Below are 14,316 nucleotides of genomic sequence, written 5' to 3'. Positions count from 1 at the left end.
GTCCAGTAATGGCCGTGTGGCTGCAGGTTTTCATTCCAACCGAGCAAAAGCAACACCTGATTCTACTTAAATCAACTAAGCTGTGTCCACACAGCTCATTTGTTGGATCAGGTGTCGCTTTTGTTCGGTTGGAATGAAAACCTGCAGCCACACGGCCCTTTACTGGACCAGTTTGGACACCCCTGGCTTAACCCGTAGAAAAATTGTACGGCGGCCAGGTGGAGCTCATATGGATGTACAGCAAATAAAAACAAAAAACAAGAATAAGTCCAACCAAGAAGAAGTCTGTAAGATTGCTGTTAGTATTTTAATACCATTTAGCTTTTGTACGGTTTAGATAAATTAAATCACGTGTTTTCCCGTGCCTTTCAATGTGCTGGTAGGGGATTTTATTTACCTTTGGTGAGCTGAGAGAACTGTTCACTGTTCCCACCTTGTCAAACTAATCGTCTTCTGGTTGTAGCTGACAGATGTGAGATTGATATCAATCTTCTCATCCAACACAGGTTCCTAATAAACAGTTCAGGGAGCGAGTGAACTGCAGCAAATGGAAAATTGTCCCGATATACAACAGGCGATGTTGCAGCCCACTGAGGGCATGACAGTTTTTTTAATGTGCTTTTTGGATTTGTCTCTGTAAATGAATGGTGTCTTAAGTAATTTATTCATTGTTAACGCACATTGTGATGATTGGCTACATTCGTTATCAGTGGGACTCGGTAAATCATCCATTTTTTTTATGCAGTTTTACACTCTTCAATTTCCCTCTGAACCTCGTCCCCCAGGGGTGCATCCATGTGCATGTCCAGCCATACTCTGCCTCTGATTGGCTTGTATTTGGTACCTAGTCTAGGCAGGTGGAACGAGGGCCAATCAGAAGAAGAGTAGCAGCAGGTCTTCCTTAAATGCATGTGAGGAAAAATATAAGGCACTTCTCTATTTTTGATGGAGAATTTTGAAGCTAGTACAATATTTTTTGGTGTACCCCCTAACATGCAGAGACTGGGATCCACCTAAACAACGTATATTCCTGTTTAGGAATCATTAATTTAAAGGCCATGAGGAGGATTGCAACCCCTAACGTCACCCCTCCTTGAAGAGAACCTGTCATGATATGATGACAATTCATATACTGTATGATTCAGTATGAATCAGAATTTGAGCTCTCAAACGGTCTACCATGGATGAGCTCTCACTTATTCAGAAACAGAACATTGTCATTGATTTCTGCAGAGAAAATACTTAGTTAGCCTGAAAGTGCTGAAAATGCAGGAGAGAATCGGGGGCTCACCTCCATGAAGATATCTCTCTGCTATAGAACATTGTATCAGCAGTTAGAGGATTCTGTTTTTGGTGGAATTGTTCCAGTGAAACTGCAGCACCTTCAGATGTGTCGTTTATTTTTTTTTATGGTTCGATGCCTGGGAAATACCTGTCAGTTCTGGTGAACACTTCTCTTCCAATGTGTCTAACATACTTTGTCTGACCAACAGTCGAACCACAGGCTGTCTGGTTGTCTTCTTTGTCTACCACTGATCCTCTCTTCTGTCAATATCATCACTCGCAGCCATCTCAAGGCTGCAACGACAGCTTACGCCTTCATTTCACGTTTTTCTCGCCATTTTGAAAATGAAGCTTCCCTTGCCTGGGCTTTCTTGCCCCACACGCTCTATCACTTGCTCTTATCCTGCTTCTCCCTATTCACCAGGGTCTCCGTTCAGAGATGAGATCACATTGGCCATCCTCCAGCTGCAGGAGAATAACAGGCTGGAGATACTGAAAAGGAGGTGGTGGGAGGGAGGCCAGTGTCCCAAAGAGGAGGACCACCGTGCCAAGGGTCAGTCAACCGCAGCTGCCTGTCGCCTTTCCTTCCTTCACTCTAATTTCCCCCAGTAATAGTCTCCTCACTCTCCGCTACAGTCCAGCTAATGGCTCATGTCTAAACTAATGTCCTTGTGAAGGGTGCTTAGCACAAGCTACTTTCCCAAATGTCATCTGTTTGTCTCAGGTGGCCTGTAATGGGGATTTTATTAGAGTGAGTCTGTTGGTTTTCGCTTGCTTGTTAAATCTGCCTCAGTGTATGTGTGTGTGTTTGAGTGTTTGTGTGTGTGTGTGTGTTTGTGTGTGTGAGACAATGTTTTTAAATCTCTGTCTGTATTAATGTGTTAATGAGAAATACAATGCAAAGACCTTTTTTATGATACTGATGTCAGTTCAAAAATACCTTTTAGAAAGGCTTTTGATGACTGACAAAAAGTCTTTTTTATCAGTATAATGTATCTGGAGTGTTAGGGCTCCAGGCATGACATTCATTTAGTCACTTCATCATGGGCCATTTAGATTTTTAATTATATTGAAAGAGCACTCCAGTGATTTAATGTTGCAAATTACATAAAACATGGGCATTTGCAAAATTCAGATTTGCCAAAAGATTGTTCACATTCTTGTTACGGGGAAATCTAGAGTTTTAATGTCTGGTATGGAACAAGTTGATGGATCCTACTCCTCCCATAATGCAACACAACCACTTCTTTCCACCCTTGCCTGATAAACGCTCATATCTCTCACACAGAACTTTGCAGCACAGACTTTCTGAGGGGAAAAAAAATTGTAGACTAAGAGGCAAAATTTTCTTAGATTTAATGGAGTAGTTCAAAATTTACTGAGTGTGGTTATTGTTCTGTGCAACAAACATAGGACAGCAGTTGGAAGTCGTTTACTGTTGCACTAAAGACTTGAAACTGAGTGGAGCCTGGTTATCTCTATTTGTTCCATCACTTCAAAAACTGAGGTGAAAAAATGAATAAAAGTCAGAGATTTGTGTGCCAGGCTATTTCTTGGGAAGGTGTAATAAGCTAATTTACTGCTAGCTATATCTCCCAGGGTGATCTGCGTTGTGGTGGCACGTAATGTGTTAAAAGTTCTAACACCAGAGAAACAATACAGTTGTTAATCAGTTTGGATCCTTTAACATGGTGGGCAACATTACGTGACAGGTGACGGCTAACGTAAGAAAGACCGCTGCGCCCCAGGACTGCTCAGGGCTGTTAGAGTATTTGTGTGTGACCTCTTGTGTCCCTCCCTCAGGTCTGGGCATGGAGAACATTGGGGGCATCTTTGTGGTCCTAATCTGTGGTCTCATCATTGCCGTTTTTGTGGCCATTATGGAGTTTGTTTGGTCAACGCGCCGCTCGGCAGAGACTGATGAGGTATGCCCCCATACCTGCCCTCGCCGATCTCACAGACACTCCCCAGTAGGTTCCCATGGCATCCCGCCAACCCTTTTTGATTATGTTATTGTGAGTGTTTGCGTGCGAGTGTGTGTAGATTTATTTCAGCTTTTGCCTCCATTTGTATGTTTGTTTGCGTGAGCTATTAACATTTGGGGTTCAACTTGTGCATGAGACATTCGGAGTATGCTGCACTGAACTGCTGTAGTGTCAAAACCAACCAATAGAGTCTGATTGCACCTTGCATGTCCTGCCTGCTTTGACGTCATAGTGTTAAACAGTATGTCAGTAAATGTAGCTTGTGAGCTAAATTTGATGGTACCGATAAGCAATATTGTGAAATGCCAATATTTGCTTGCTTAAAAAAGTAGTGTGATCTTTTTCCCTGGCATTAAATGTCATGATGTATCTTCTTTTACATGCCTCACATGTACGCTGGTATTCTTCGTTTCCATTCTTGGATTACCTCTCGCCCATCTCACTGTGCGTCTCCTTCTATCTCTCAAAAACACACCTTCTGTCATTTGGCCATCAGTGTCTGTTCTCCAATAACGAGTACTGTTTCTGTTTATGTGAGCACTTCATCTTTTTTTATTTTAATTTTTAAAGAGAATGTTGTTTATGGACATGTTGATGCATTTTATTCACCATGTGTGCAAAATACACTACCGGTGCTTTTTGGTGAAATGATGAAAAAGAATTGTGAGGGTGGGTATGTGTGTATGCGTGTGTGTGAGGACTTGCATTGCTGCTGTATGCTGGAGTGTGTTTGTAGATGTGCACCAGTTTGCAGGCCTGCTTGTCTGTTCATAGTGTATGGTGCCATAACTAAACAACATTTCAGTGTTTTGTGTCTTCGGATTGTAATAACTCTCTCTGCTCCTTGGATATTCTCTCATCTCTATCCATCTCCACTTCCTTCCCCACAACTTCCTCATATCTGTTTCAAAACCATTCCACCATTTGTTGACCTCACCTCTCCTGCAACTTTTTGGTTGACCATGCCTTCATGTGTCTGGTCCTCCTGGCTTGTTCCCACCTTATTTTGTTTTCTTTTCTTGTTTTCCCTCTGCTCTCCTATTCATGTACTGCCTTACCACTGTCTTGTTCTGCTGTCTGCCTACTTTGTTTCTGTGGCAACCTCCTTCCTCCCCCTTTTCCCCCCTTCTGTCGTTACTTCTTTCCTCCCCCCCTGCCTTTTCTCCTCTAGGTGTCTGTCTGTCAGGAGATGATCACAGAGTTCCGAAACGCCGTCTCCTGTAAGAAGAGCTCCCGTTTGCGCCGTCGTCGGCCCCTCAGCAGCTCCGCAGCCCTGCGTCACCCTAACCGCATTGCTCTGGGGGCCCCTCGGCCCTTGCGCCTTGTTCGAGAGATGCGCCTGAGCAACGGCAAACTCTACAGTGGAGCTGGGCCCTTGACTGGTGGAGCTGGAGGAGGAGGTGGGGCAGGAGGGGCAGGGCCTCCCGATGTGGGACCTGGGCCCCAGAGGATCCTTGATGATCCACTGGGAGCCAACACCACCCCTCCTCCGCCAGCCCCCACCCCTGTAATGTTACCCAGCCGCAGTTGCACCCATGTGAGGATCTGCCAGGAGTGTCGAAGGATCCAGGGCCTGAGATCAGGCAGCAGTATAGGATCAACCACGACAAGAATACCACCTTCATCAGCACCCCTGCCCCGGCTACCGCCACCTCCACCCCCATCCTCGTCCAACACAGACAGTGAGGGTGGAGGGGGGCCCAGCCCAAGGAGGCTACATCACAGTCCACCACCTCATACTCCCAGACCCATCCCTCCTCCGCAGAACAGCAGCAGCAACACTACAGACCTACTGGGTGAGCAGGACTGAGACCAGAGGCAACGGGTGAGGTGAGGTGGCTGCAGGGCGCCAATGATGTAACTGCTGCTTACAGAAACAAGCTCTTGTTTCCACAAGTAAGAGAGTCATTGGAGGAAATAAAAGAGGGAGATAAGGGAGAAGCCGGGAGGAGAAAAACAGTTGATACTGAGGGCACCTTTAAAGGAGAACGAGCTGAGAGAACTGAAGGCTTCTCTCCAGAAACAGAGCTGAATATTTAGACTCCGGAGAACAACTCAGTTTGGAGGAACCTGAGGGGAAATGCACATGAGCAGATGATGGTTTTGATTGGCCTTCTTTTCCTCTCCTTACTCCCGTCTCGCTTCACCTTTCTATTGGAGGGCCCTGGTTTTCTTCCACAGAATCTTCCCTGGAAGCGAACCATTCCTCCAGTGAAATGAAGCCTTGGTGGAGGACATACTGTGTGATTGAAATCAGAACTGAAAGACTTACAGAGAATTATTTCCTGTTGTTTTTATTTTTTTCTGTCTTGTTTTGTTACCATTGTTCTAGGTGGGAATTAAATAAAGACGATGTGACAACATGGTGGATTATAACATACTAAGACTATGGCTAATTGTGTTCAAGAGTTTTGTGTCCCTCCCTGTGTCCCATAGCTGCTTTTTGGATGGCATCAGACGGGGGTGGATGAATCAACGTCAAGACAACACAATGCTATCAGTAGCAAAGTAAACTTTTGTCTACCTTTCTTTACACGGCGCACGAGTGTGTATGTAAAAATATGTGCTTCTTGTCAGTGTGTAAGTATTCAAAGTGAGCAGAACGATGTACGCAGCAACAGCACCTTTCTACCAATGTTAGATAATCAGACCACCACAAAAAAGAAAAAAAGTGGGGGAATAGAGAGAGCAAGAGGCTTTGAAATGTGAAATTAATGTCCCTCGTTATCCTGGGTAACGCTTGCCAAGCCTTTACTTTTTTCCACCTCTGTTCACACGGCGTAGAAGAGATAGGCTGGGTGAGGGAGAGCCAGAGAAGTATGTTAGAAGAGAACAGAGAGAGGCAAAGACTAAAAAGAATACTAGTGAATTTGAATGAGAAATCCCTAACTAAACGACTTCCATTATTAGATCTGTCCTGATCTGTTAATTCTGGGCATCTTTTAAGGGGTTTGTAAATGCGCCAGCAGGCTGTAACTGCAGCTTGTTTCTCCCTCTCTGTTTAACAGACAGACTTGGCTGTCCCCAGTCCAGGCTCCTGCCAGGGTGATAGACTCAACACAGCCTTGTCAATACTGTCTCAGGCTTTTGATTGCCTAATTACTCCCCTTGATGGCTGGGGATTTATTCAGAAGCGGGTTGAACACAGGACATCATGCTGAGAAACAGATTTAGAAGAGTTTTTCACATAAGGTAAGAAAGAGAATCCGGTCACTTCTGATAACTTTCTATACCTTGGAATCTTTCACACTTTGGCTGGTGTTTCAGATCTTCGTCACTGTTTTAAGCTCTTGAAATTAGCATTGAAGATGAATGAAGTCCACTCTGTTTTGTTTTTTTTTTTTTTTTTTTTTTTGCCTGATGATAGAAGCATATTTGGCATGGCCACCAGGCTCCTGTGTCACTTCTAGTCATTTATTCCTGCTGTCTGCTGGCAGATTTGTGAGCAGATCAATCATCTTAATATTCCAAATGGAGTCACAGGCCTGCTTCCATTTGAATCACAAGTCAAACAAATCAGAGCCGATGTTTAAATGCTTTTTATATCACCATTAAAAGAATGAGCTGCAATTCAATTTTGTTCTCTCATATCCAGTGGGTTTTGGGTTCAGAGGGATAATTCTCCTTTTCTTTTACCGAATGATATATTTTTAACCTTATGTCTGTGTTGATGCTGTGTTGCGGAAGATTCTCATGTTAACAGCCTGCAAGAGTTCAGGTCACAGCTGGCAGAAGGTTAGAAATAGCGTGCATTGACATTCTGCACCCAGACAGGGTCGCTTTAATTACTGTCATTGTCTGTTGTTTTGATTTCCAGGCGTGTCTGTTGTGCCAATTTTTGTGATTTTCTGGCTCATAATTACAACTCAGATGTTGACATTGATTTTAGATTTTTAAGTTTTGATATTTTTGATCTAGTTTGAAGGCAGGACAAGACATCTTTGTTTCCCCGTTGAGGAAACTAAACCTCAGTTAAATTGACTTTTCACGAAAAAAAAAATTCAATGACTTATGCAACAGCCGAAAGATATAATAGCTCATAGATTGCAAAATGACACTTTGGTGATTCTCCATCAGTATTTTACTGAACTGTGGCTGAATCAATTTCTAAAATAGTTCCATCATTACATTCTGACTTTAATTGGTACTTTGACAGTAAACATCTTTTTGACGTGCTCAAGCAAAAGCTGACAACCGAGATTTAAGAGCCAGCTGATGATGACGATATTGCTTAGTGTACACGTTTGCTAATTGCTCGTCTTTTATATTTTGATTTCCTGACATGATAGCTCATGAATGTACTGCTTCATGGCAGCTAATGTTCAATTCTTCAACATCCGCGCATCCCCGCTCTAGAGCGTCTAAGAAGGTGTATTTGCATTTTCCCATTTGGAGGGATAATTTCTCAATTTGTATCACAATCATTGTTTCTGAAAACTCCTCGACAGCCTTGAGTCTCCTCCATTCCGCCGGGGTTTTCACCTGTAAATGAGCATCATCATGATATCATTTCAGATTTCACAAAATAGCTGGAGTGTACTAATAAAAGACATGATCCCTCGCCGGCTTCCCACTCATGCATATTCAGCAGTTGAACAAAGTATGTGAGGTAACAAGCAAAACCTCCACAACCCTTTACAAATCCCCTGAAAAATACAGGCATTGTTGTGTGGGCTTGCCATTTAAAATTATGCATTTTGCAGTGAAAAAGATTAGCTGACACCGTTGTGCTCCAGATAATAATGATAACATTGTTGCATACATTTTGTTGTGTCTCTGAATGATTGCTGTCTGCTGAGCCAGATGTAGTTTGTGTGTCTGATGTGTTCTTTTCTTCTGTTTTTCTTCTATTGCTTTCAGAATGCTGACAACGGCATTTGCAGTAAATACACAGATGCACGCACACGCACACACGCTCATGAGTAAAAATACATTCACAACATCCCAGTTACTCATTCCCTTGTTGTCTATTTGGTAGTTGGTTCTATTTTTTATTGTTTTTAAATTTCACAGGACTTGATATGTAACAGCGCCACAAAGCCAATAAGTGGCTATCAACAGCTTTAAACCATCAGCTGGCAGCATTTACCAGCTGCAGAGTTTTACTGTGGAGAGGCAGGATGAGGGTATAAACCCTAAAAAAGCCAAAATACTACTATGAAATTTAAAGGGAAGGGAGGGTCACAAAACAAATTAAACGGGGTGTCTGAACAGTCACTTCAGAAGACTTTTTGTTTCCTTTTATGTTCTTTTCTTTGGTATATTTTCTATACTAGTGCTAAATGGATTATTAAACTTGATGATTAATATTATGATAAATTGTTGATATTATTCCTATCAAAGAGCAGGAGGATCTATAGTGCGCTCGGGGATGAAGGGTGAGTGGGTGGGAGGTGTTGGGATTGAGGTGCAATGATGTTCCTCAGAGAAATCGCCCTGTTGTTCAAACCTATAGACACAAAAACTTCTTTTGGAATAAAAATATTCAAACAGTCCCACAGTGACTCGCATCTTTACTTTTCAAGTTTGCAGTATTTTTCTTTCCCTTTCATGATGTTCGGATATGCACTCCCGTTAAACAGCACCTGTCATATCTTTCTGTCATGCGATGACAACACTGGGAAAATCCCAAAATTTGTTGAGGCACATACAAATACCGAAACTTTATTCTTTTTTAATACTGATGGAAAGACAACTCGGAAAATGCAAAAGGAAATATGCCTCTATGGTTGTGCTTTGTATCATGTTCTCATCTCAAAAAGCAGAGGAGGACATAATCTCACGCCCACACAGGGACGCTCGGTAATGCTCTGTGAAAGATTGCATCATTGCATCCACTTTGCAAAACATGTTTTGTCACCTTTTGACATAGAGCCTCCTTAGTCTACAATTCTGAGCAACATTTACCACAAAAGACAAAATACTGAGCAAATCAAGAGGCTACCTATAAATCTGATGAACCATTCCCAATTTTAAAAAAAAAAAGAGAACAAGTCAGAATTGCTACCTATCTTAGTCTCTGGGCCCAAGTGATCAAATTTAAGGTAAACAGGTTTAAGAGGGTGACACTGAATTATCAGGTTGTTTTTTTTGTTCCTCCTTTCACATGGGGAAATAAGAACTTGTGTTTTCTATTTTCCAACACTCAGCAGAAGAGAAAGAGTACATTCACTATTTTAGTACTTTCAGACAAACCTGTTTTGTTTTTTGAGCAGTCTCAGGAAGATGACAATTTTCGTCACTGTAAAGCCTCAGAGAACATCACCTGGCTGTGCATGAAGTCATGTGACACATTGTTTGATTTCTTTTTCCAGACATATCTCTTCCACAAGACAAATTATGATGCTTTTTTTTTTCTTTTTTTCCCAGAGGAACTTTATTCAGAAGCTGTTAGGGAGTAAGACATACACACTTCTCTGTACACAGCAACACTGTATCACAAATATTTCTATTTAGAGAACCAAATCACTGAATCAGTTTCACGCCTTTTAATCTCAGAGGTGGAATGTAACAAGTACATTTACTTACTCCCTCGTGATACTTACTTCTTCCATACCACTACATGTCAAAGGGATGAGTCACAGCACGACAGCTTCAGTTGCTTTTTAGATTTTTTTTTTTTGCACTCACTGGACACAGAGGATGTTTAAGATATGATGTTCTATGACACAGGATCTGCTAACATTTTATTCAAATGCAGCCAAAATGATTATTTGATCAATGGATTCGTCAGTTTACAGGAAATCTACAATTTTTCTGATCATCAGTCAGAGCGCTCTAATCCAATGCTACGTATGCTACAATATACCAGTCACATACTGTAGGGTGGTTCTATACTTTGAGTGATTTTACATGTTTAAGTATATTTTTTTGTAATAACACATCCTTTTATCTAAGTTTCATTTTCAATGAAACAGTTTTCTTCTATGTACTTAAGCACTCGTCTCTGACAGACAAAAAAATGAGCAGTAAAGGAAGTGAAACAAATTTAAAAAACTGATGCGTCTCAGAAAAAGATGGAACACGACACTTGTATGTTTGTTCTTACCAGTGCAGCCACAGCGGCCACTCCCAAGAAAAAGGAAGAAAAAAAATGATGTGAGTGTTAACTGGATTTCTGAAGACGATCTTTTTTTTTTTTTTAAGGCCCATTTTAAGTATTTGCTGTACTACACCCAAAAATTGGGTGAAATTCAACAGTTCTAGTCCAGAAAATAATGGGCTGCCGATTGAATCATCTCTATATTTATATTTTTTAATACTCTCAAATCCTCATTTGTAATAATTTCTTCATTTTTGGAATCATCCTGTTTGCTGCTGCTCTGTGTGTCACCAGGCATTCATGAAAAAAAATATCTATACATTTAACTGCAAACAGATATATGTACATATATCTTTTTACCCTCTAAAATGAAAGATGTACATTGTTTTCATGTGGAGAGATTTTGGATTCTATTTGTCAATTTCTCCTTATGCTTCTACTTTTTTAAGCTTCTGCAACATTTGAACTTCCTCACTGTTGGATTTATGAAATTAATCTTATTTTGTTGGAGAATTATTGCACATTTCTGACCAGTGAAGCAAATGCAACTTTTCACATCACTGCAACTGAAGTGTGCGGTCATGAAAAAAAATTCTAAAACGTGATACAAAAATATGTCTAGATTGGGTTTAGTTTCTAAGCCAGTTGCGTTGCCAACTGGGATCCCAAATTAGAACCTCGACACATTTACAGCTTAAATCAGCGTGGAGCAAAACTAACAAAGTTTAAACCACTTGTCTTACCTGGAAGTAATAAAATGTAAACCGTCCTCAGCATTGTAGGCTTTACGGTACAGCCGGATGGTGGCAGCTAATTAGGAAGTTACAACACAATACATGATGTTAAAAAAGTAGATGGCATTGAGCCCAACAAAACCACTGAGAAAGGTACCGAAGCCTTCAAGCTAATTGAAATACCTGAAAAACTTTCTGCGCAAAGGCCACTGGTCATAATGAACTTTCATCAAGATCCTCAAACAATCACAAATACTTAATTAAGAAAAGAGACAGAGTCCACGCTCCGACCCTCCACCAAGCTTCAGTTAAAAAAAGGAAGGTGAATTAAGTTTGGTAAACAGTCAAAGGGAAATACATAGATATTACAATATTGCTTCACATTTCAGATCCCAATTAGGCTAATAAGACAAACCAAATCATTATATTTAATGCTGCAGACTTCAAATAGCACTTGTATAACTTTTTTTTTTAATGTACTCCTTGATAAAATTGTATAAAAAGTTTTACTTACTTACCTTGAACGACAAGTTTGGTGGTTCCTTTGAAGTCTCCAGCAGGGAAGGTTGCTATGGTGCAGGCGTACAAACCTGCACCTGACATCGTCACATCTTTAGATCATCAAAGATTTATCTGCAGTCCTCAGTCTCTCCTCCAGGGAGGAGTTTACATTAACTCCAAGACAGACCTTAGTGGTAAGAATTATATATTTTCCTTGAGCGATTTTGGTAGCTTGTCCTTGGATGAACTGACATGGCAGGATGACACGTTCCAGAGCGTGGTCACTCAATTCCAACTGGACCTCCAATTCCTGGGCCTAAAGAGCTTCCAGTTTGGTGGCAGGAGGAAGCAGATGATGGTTAAAAAATGAAAATGAAATGTTCATTCCTAAAGTCTGATACACACACAGTAGGAGGAATAGTGTGCTGGAGACCACTCGAGAAAGTTGACTTAAATGTTTAATGATCCAAGCCAAAATTGACTTCTTCGATCAAGATCACATTTGTCCTGATGTTCGTGATTTCTCTTGTTTTGGACACAAACAAGAAGCCCTTTATTTTCTACCAACACGCTACCAATGAGACAAATTCAGTCTATGTGTTGTCGGTATTTCCTCAGAGCAAACATTTAAAATCTTTCTTGAGAAGAAAATGTACACGTTTTCACTGTGCACCATGAATAAAACTGTACAAATTACATTAAATAAATATAATCAGCTAATGCACACAGACAGCGATGGCTTAAGTTGCTTCACTTTTTTTAAACCATTGTAATATTTTAGAGCTACTTACAGAAGTATTGCAATCAAATTCTTCATTCTTAACAGATTAAAAAATATGCTTGAGTTCGGAACTCGACCACTCACACTAAAGTGGATCACTGCGTTTCAATTTAGATGTTTGAAAGATTTATGTGTAGTCTAATGATATGGAAAGATGCGTTGCAACATGTAGTACCCCACTTTACCATAAGAGGGGAGCATGTCCCAGTCATTTCCTCATTATGGCTGTGCGATAACGTCCATACACTAAACGTGTCAAAAAAAAGTGTCAGTCTTTCATGAATTTAAAACTACAGAGCTCCATGTGTTAAACTAATAGTTCTAGCTTTAGCTTTAGCTCAAAATAGTCCCATAACATTACAGAAAGTAAAAGTCCACACTCCATCACAGTGGGTTGCATAAATGCACCCACATCTGCCGACAACCCAAAAAGAAAATAAAAAACAAAGGGCAAGTTGATTCTTTCACTGCATGGCCACCCATTGCAGACATTAAACGTAGGAAAAAAGAGACTTTCAGTGGAAATCATGTGTTTAACAGGAGTAGTGCAGTGACATCTAAGCTGGTGGTAAATGTCACGCTAACTATCCAGGCTAACCAGTTGCCCATCGTAGGTCAGTGAATCATGATGTTTACTGATGTTGAGGATGTCTCTGTAGTTAAACAAGATGTGACGGTTGTGTTAGTACCCCACACTAACACACACACACACACGCATACACACAACGCTAACCCTGCGCTGGCCACGTGCTCACAGGAAGCTGCAGATGTCCCTGCTATGGTTAAACTTGGGATCGGCCTTAACTCCCCTATGTGCTAACAACAACAACAGTAACAGTCTCACCCTCATGAAGCGTTAACAATAACTGTGTTGTGGCTGTCAACTCACTTGTTCTTACCATCTTCAGTATTTCATTTCATGAAAGCACTATAAATAAATGATCGTGCATAGGGAGATGTGTGGCCGGTACACAACCACAAAATAACGAGTCAGGAAATGCAAGTGGAAAACCAACGTGTGATAGTGACTGTTGCAAATGTCATAAAATGGTAAGTATCATTTCTGCAACAGTGTCACCTTTTTTATGCAAGTCCCGCTTCATACATCTGTTGCGTGAGCTCTGAGCAGTTTGCTTTGCACTACCGACCTGCAGAAAGAATACTCGCTCTGATCAAAGACTACAATTGTAATCATCATTTTGTAGAAAAAAAAAGCAATTCATCCTCCAGAGTTAACGCTTAAAACCAAGAGGGACTAAATTTGCAGAAATAGGTAGAATTAAGGAAAGAACAAGAACTTTTATAAATACAAGCAAAGTAATTACAGCCCTCTTCCTCTTTGACTCTTAAAAAAGCTCATGTTCGCTTGCGGTTGGGCTTGAGAATTCTCTGCTGCTTGAAAAAAAAAACATGCTGTCAAATTAGCTTGTTCACAGTAAAATGGGAATAAAGGCAGTTCTCGTAGAAATGTAGCAGCAGCTCTTCCTGGTGTTTGCATGACTGAGTTTAGATCCTACTTGATTGTGTCATTTTCACACATTTTCTTCATTGCTTTTCTCTGTGACCTGGTGCAACGGTCACAGTGAAGACATGGGACACCCTGGGAGCCAGAGTTTGTAGCTGTAACCCTTTTTGCTTTAACTACAGGGTTAGATTCAGGTGCAGAAATATTCATAGACATTTTTGGGAGCAGGGAAGGTCCAGTTGAGTTGAGATGCACAAATTAAAAGAGATGGTATGATGGAGGGATTGTAGGGCCTTTTGTTTGCAGATCGAACATATTCATGTTTATTCTTCCCTGAACTCCCATGACTGACCTGCTGTCTCCACTTCCAGGATACTCCCAGACTTTATTTTTGTCCCAGGACAGCATGCAACATGGATAGGGCTAACCATCATTTCTCATTGCATTGTCTAGTTTATCAACTCCAAGCTAGTTGATAGAAAAACTCACATTTACATTTCTATTCAAGTTCCTTTATTGGTGGC

At 41.0% G+C, this 14,316-nt stretch overlaps 1 protein-coding gene across 2 annotated transcripts in view; it reads left to right on the top strand.

Annotated features, from left to right (window-relative positions):
- The window catches only part of grik5 (glutamate receptor, ionotropic, kainate 5), an 88,507-nt gene extending 79,867 nt beyond the window's left edge, over positions 1-8,640 (top strand). Inside the window, exons 18-20 of one of the 2 annotated variants that reach the window (XM_086218140.1) lie at positions 1,709-1,837; positions 3,088-3,209; positions 4,441-8,640. In XM_086218140.1, the coding sequence (XP_086074266.1) occupies positions 1,709-1,837; positions 3,088-3,209; positions 4,441-5,079 (890 nt within the window). In that variant the 3' untranslated portion in view covers positions 5,080-8,640. Of the gene's footprint in view, positions 1-1,708; positions 1,838-3,087; positions 3,255-4,440 lie in introns of both variants that reach the window. The other variant, XM_086218139.1, reaches the window with a different exon arrangement.
- Positions 8,641-14,316: the final 5,676 nt, after the last annotated feature.

The sequence above is a fragment of the Aulostomus chinensis genome, chromosome 11 (assembly GCF_037954235.1).
Source record: "Aulostomus chinensis isolate RoL2024-O1b breed Wild chromosome 11, RoL_Achi_v1.0, whole genome shotgun sequence".
Classification (NCBI taxonomy): Eukaryota; Metazoa; Chordata; class Actinopteri; order Syngnathiformes; family Aulostomidae; genus Aulostomus; species Aulostomus chinensis.
This window is presented reverse-complemented; position numbering and strand designations above follow the sequence as displayed.